This window comes from Tupaia chinensis, unplaced genomic scaffold (assembly GCF_000334495.1).
Source record: "Tupaia chinensis unplaced genomic scaffold, TupChi_1.0 Scaffold000146_1, whole genome shotgun sequence".
Lineage (NCBI taxonomy): Eukaryota > Metazoa > Chordata > Mammalia > Scandentia > Tupaiidae > Tupaia > Tupaia belangeri.
The window spans coordinates 14,690,555-14,696,531 of record NW_006159616.1 but is presented as its reverse complement, the minus strand read 5'-3'; the positions used below and the strand labels follow the sequence as shown (position 1 = coordinate 14,696,531).

The 5,977-nt window shown below is 47.6% G+C and overlaps 1 protein-coding gene across 1 annotated transcript in view; it reads right to left on the bottom strand.

The window, feature by feature from the left end:
- Positions 1 to 5,976, bottom strand: part of GPR157 (G protein-coupled receptor 157) — a gene marked incomplete at its 5' end in the record, with an annotated part of 23,851 nt that extends 17,875 nt beyond the window's left edge. Inside the window, one exon of the mRNA XM_014586518.2 lies at positions 5,585 to 5,976. Within this exon, the coding sequence (XP_014442004.1) occupies positions 5,585 to 5,976 (392 nt within the window). The remainder of the gene's footprint in view (positions 1 to 5,584) is intronic.
- Between the last annotated feature and the right edge of the window lies 1 nt (position 5,977).

Below are 5,977 nucleotides of genomic sequence, written 5' to 3'. Positions count from 1 at the left end.
CTGCTGATGATAGGTGTGTGTGGTTCCTTCAGGGGGTGTGCTCATCCTTTGGAAACAGACACTGAAGTATTTTGGGGGTTAGGGCCGTCATGTCTGTCACTTACTCTTAAAGGGTTCCATAAAATTTTTTATTTTTTATTTTTTAGGTTTTGCCATAAGGTGTGTACACTTACCGGAGAAAGACAGAGAGAGAAGACAGTGAGAGGGAAAGTAAGAAATCATCCCCTCGGAGGATGGCCAGACTACAATCCCTTCTTCTCCGTTCTCCTCCTAGGATTTTGGGCATGCACATGTATCTGGTGCGAATTTCAAGCCACCAGGTCTGGGACTTGAACCACGGTTGACCATGTAGGAGTCCAGTGCCTTGCCTTAACCATCCCACAACCTGTTGGTCTCAAAAGTGATCAAACTTTTGAGAAATATGGAAAGCTAACACCAAGTTATTGTTGAAACTGTATCTCAAGTTTAAGAAATGGTCAAGGCCAAGAGACAACATAGAATCATCATAAAAGGCCACTGACCTCGGAGGGGTCAGAACTAGGTTCTAGCCTGGCACCTCCCCCTTAGTAGCCACGTGGCCTCGGGCCGGCTCATCTGAGAGGAGGGAGAGCACCTGCCTGTCCTGTAGGGTTACTTGTGATCAGTGGGCTGATAAATGGGACAGCAGGACAGCGCTTTGCAAAATGTCCAAAGCCGGATGCCTGATAATGGATGGAATTTCCCTGAGAATGAAGTCCAACCTGTCCTCCTTCAACAGGGAGGGAAAAAGACTGCAGAAGGAACTATGTTAGGTATTACGACAGAGTCCCAAGGGCCCATGCAGATGCTTTCCTGGGCACTTGGGCATGTACAGTTTTTCCTTTTTCTTTCATTTAAAAAATTTGCCAGAAGGTGCAAATCCATGCACTTGCCGGGGGAAAGAGAAAGACAGAAAGAGAGGGAAAGTGAGAAAGCACCCCTCACGGTGGATGGTCATGGTGCAATCCGTTTTCCTCTGTCTCTCCCTCCTTTGGGGATTTGGAGCACACATGCACATACACCTGCCCTGTTTGTTTAGCTGTTGGGTCTGGAACTTGGACTACATGGTCAGCTATGTATGATCCAGCTACCTTAACCAACAGATCAGAGGCTGGCCCCCATGTGCAGTTCTTCTAACCACAGTTTAAGAAATGACCTTTTTATTTTTTTTAAGAGAGATTTTTGCTACAGGATGCATGAACTTGCCAGAGAGATAGAACATGAGAAATGCCCCCCACCCCCGGAAGGGTAGCCACACCATAATCCCTTCTCTTCCTTTCTCATCTTGGGATTTGGGGCACGCATACACATGTGCCCAGCATGAGTTTTAAGCCCAGGGTCCAGGACTTGAACCAGTCAATTACATGGGAATCCAGCAATGTAACCATTACGCCATCTGCTGGTCCCAAGATGACTTTTCTTAACTTCTCGTTATATTACACCTTTTCAAAACTTGACAGTGTTCACAAGCAGTAATTGAATAGTTGCATAACATTTTGGAAGGAGAATACAGTCTATATAAATTGTTCCCCTAGTGTTGGACATTGAGGGGGTTTCCAAATTCTCACGACAACGACCATGCCTCACAAACTCCTTGGTACATACAGCTTTGTACGTACTTTGGATTATCTCTTTAGCCGAGGTCCTGATAAATAGGATTAGTGGGTCAGAGGGTACGAACCAAATACTTTCTACGAGGATTATTTCAGTTTACACTGCCAATAACCCTGTAGGAAAACACCAGATTCACTGGCATTTATCACAATACTAGTCCTGTCTTGCTATTTTTTTCTTCTAATTTAATGAGAAGATAGTAATTTGTTTTTATAATTTTTATTGTTTTGAGTATTAATGGAGCTCAACATTTTTTCCCTATATACAAGAGGTCTTTTAAAAATTCACAGAAAATGGAGTTATAATGAGTTTATTTTGGTGTAAAATTTTGAAATCCATGCATAGTTGTTTCATAATATGCATTTTCTGTGAACTTTTTGAAAACTCTCAAATTTATCAATTGCTTTTAATACTTTATCTGAATGTGTCCTCTGTCCATTTTTAAGGATATTTGTGGCTTATTAAAAAAAAAAACAGTTTTAAAAACTCTTTTTTTTTTTAAAGAACTATTTTATCTAACTTTATTTGCTTATGTATTTATTTAGTAGTTTTAATTTGACCAGAGAGGGAGAAAGCGAGCGAGAGAGAGAGAAAGCGAGAAAGCAAGCCGCCAGTTTCAGGACTTGAACTGTGGTCAGCCACATGGGAGTCCAGTGCCTTTAACCACCACACCACCTACCGCCCCCAGCAGTTCTAAAACCTCTTTACAGAATAGAGATATTAACCTCTTACATGTCATATTAAAAAAAAAAAAAATACCCTTGGGTCAGTTCCAAGGAAAAAAGCCTAAGCTGTCCAGGGAACAGAATCCCACATGCCAGCCAAGGTTTGAACCCCAGCTCTGGAAGCTTGAAAACACACACTGGGTACATGTGCAGACATGCCCCCAACCCCAAGAGGATAAAGAAATGGAGGAGCAGGTTCTGCAATGTGACCATGCTCCAATGGGGGCTGCTTTCTCTCTCTCTCCCCCTCTTCCTCTGGTGAGCACCCTCTGGCAATTAGAATATTCTTTTTAGAATTATTTTTTATTTAACTTTATTTATTTTAACTTGACCAGAGAGGGACAGAGTGAGAGAGAGTGAGAAAGCAAGCTGCCAGGTCCAGGACTCGAACCACAGTCAGGCCACATGGGAGTCCAATGCCCTTAACTACCATGCCACCTGCCAGCCCTGCAATTAGAATTGTTTTCCTTTATTCATGATGGAATCCATGTGCACGTGAGAGAAAGAGAAGGACCCTCCTCAGGATCTGACCACCCTATAATCTCCTTTCTCTAGTTTTCCATTCCATCAGAGCTTGGGCACTAGCACATGTGCCTAGCAAGTTTCAGGCTGACCAGGTCAGGGACTCGAACCATAGTCACCTCTTTAGCAGCATATTACCACTGTGCCATGGAGCCAACATGTGCTGTTATGTTTTAAAATACTTTCCAAAGACTGAAAGATTTGCAGAAGACTGGTTTTCAGTAGCCTGAAATAGTTAAAGAGTGAGGTGGGGGCCAGCAGGTGGCATGCAGGTTTGGGCAGCTGGATCCCATATGGTTAAAAAAAAAAAAAAGTGAATGATGTTTCTATGTAGTCCATGCCTGAAAACAAGACTTCTCACATCAACAGATTCTTCTGCAATAATAAATTAATATACCAAAAAAATTACACAGGAAAATCCTTTGCAAGATCATTAGCAATAGAGTCTGGGAGGATCTAGGTCAATAAATGAACCTGTTAGGCTGGTTTTACCAATTTGCTTAGACTAGCAAAGTCTGAGTTCTAACTTCTAAAAGAGAACCATGGGGAGTAAATTGTCAAACTCCCTTTCTAGCTTGGACAGAGGTAATTTTTTTGTTTTTCTTCTTTTAAAAAGCACGTAGATCACATGGAACAGACCAGATGAACAATTCACTACTTTCTCATGGCCAGAAGGGGACAGAGACTTTTGTAGAAGGAAGCCTTTCCTAAGCATCACAGGGAATGCTCTTAGAGGGTCCCTGATGAGGAGTTGTTAAGAGAATCCACCTTAAAGGAAAAACAAAGTTTATTCATTCATTGGGGAGAGAAAGGTACCCTGAACAGGGTCCTCGTGCCAGGATCCTCCACTGAGTCCTGAAGCCAGCCAGGACCAGAGGTGTGCCAAGTCAGAAAGTTGCTGGACTTGAACCTGGAGCCTTCCCAGCTGGCTTCCAGCATCACACAGCAATGCTCCTATTGCCTGTACCACAGTGACTGGGCCAGGAAATCGGTCTTTTCCATAGGACTGCACCATGTGCTGTTTATCATTTGGAAAACATATTGTATTGGATATTTTATTTTCTTTTTCTTTTTTTGGATAGGTTTTTTTTTTTTGCTATAGGGCACGTGCGCTTGCCAGACAGAAAGAGACAGAGATAGAAAGCGAGAAATCACCCCCTAGAGGGGATGGCCACGCCACCATCTCTTCTCCTCCATTCTCCCTCGGGATCTTGGGCACGCACGCACACGCGCCCGGCGTGAGTTTAAGCCATCAGGTCCGGGACTCGAATCGCGATTGACTACGTGGGAGTCCAGTGACATAGCCATTACGCTAACTGCTGGCCCCTGTAATGGATATTTTTTTAAAAGAAAGGAAAAAGAGAGGAGGTTCATACAAAGAAAGGTCTGGACTTAGTTTCCTTTTGAAACTCTTCTCAACTCTGGGGTCCACGTAGCACACAGCCACCCAGGACCTCGGTCTCTGACACAGCCAGCAGTCAGGTGGGATGCTGTGGGGGGAGGAAAGGCAGCCCCCTTCTTACGGGTCCCTGCAGCACCCACCCACTGTTTGACGCAAAGACTTTGACTTCACCAGCTGAAAAGCAGGTCACTTAGATTCTTGGGGACCAGCTGGGCTCCGTCCAGCTGCTAGGAAAGCTGGAGGTCAAGTGACTCTTACCAGAGTGTAGCCTTAGCTTGTGACACCCAGGTGACCTGTCTCTGCCAAAGTGCTGACTGTCCTCTCAGTCCTTGGAAAGTACTCAAGTTTTTAATAGAAGGGACCTATAATTAGGGCAGTATTTGGTGCTCTGATCTGAGGGCAGAAGAGCCCTAGGATTCCTGCCCGTGGTTCAACACAGGACACCACGAGCTTTTCAAATCCTGAAGTTACACAGGGAAGGGCCAATCTTCTTTGGTGGGTGGGGGCTTGCTTGGCTAGATGCTTGAATGGCAGGGCAGGGCAGGGCAAGGCCTTGGTTTTCCCTACTCTCAGAGGCCAGGCAGCTGGCTGTTTCCCTCCACAACAGCCCCCTGCCATTGACCTCAATCTTAGAGGCGATAAACTCTAGAAAGTAAAGACCATCTAGGACAGAAACATGAGATGGGCCCAAAGTCTAAAAATGACCAATGACAAAATAAACAGGCAGTCCTTTGCAAACTTTACAGCAAAGGCACTACATTTTAGCAGAGGGCTTTAGGGAAGGGCAGCCTGGGAGTGACTGAATGCGCCACACCCACTGTGGCATGGGGTGGTGGCAGTGGTCTGGGATGGGGAGTCACTGCAACCGGGGGTAGACACCCAACTTATCTCCCAGCCTGGAGACCGGGTGCTCCTCCCCAATGCAGTAGAGATGTCCAAAACACAAGAAAGAAGAGACAAAGGGTCCACATTGTTCTCCCCAGCTCTTTCCAGTGAGCTGTTCGCCCAGTGAGCTGGGTGATGCTCTAAAGGCAGCCTCTGCCCCTGCCCCTACAAAGGGCTAGGCCCAGGCACTCCCTGGATGTAGCAATGCTCAGGCCAGATCCAAAGCTCTGGCTGGCCTAGGGTTGCCCAGGAACATAAGCAGACATTGCCCGCTGGGCACCCAACCCAGACGCGGCCGCCCGAAAGGGCTGCCCACAGGAGCAACAAGCAGGGCCCTGGAGGGGTCGACCTGAGTCAGGAGGGTCGACTTGAGTGGGGAGGGCTGGGGGTGGGGGGAAAGCGCGCGGCCTCCACCCACCTGACAACGTGGAAAGCCCAGAGCAGGCGGTCGGTCCGGGGTCCCCGCGCAGCGCGGACGATGCTGAGGTACAGGTAGAGAGCGATGGCCACGGTCCAGAAGAAGGAGCTGGTGTTAGCGAAAGTGGAGAGCGCGCCCTGCAGCACGCAGTCCCACGAGGGGCCCGAGAAGTCCTGCAGCACTCCGTAGAAGTAGGACGCGGCTGAGAGCAGGTCGGCCAGAGACAGGAAGAGCAGCAGGCGCCGCGCCCGGCTGCGCAGGTCGGGCCACAGAGCGTGTGTGGCCACCAGCAGGCCCGAGCCGAATGCGGACAACGCGCACGACAGCAGCACCACGGCGCGCTCCGACGGCAACAGCTCGGTGGCTGGTGGGGGCTGCCGCAACGCCGGAGGC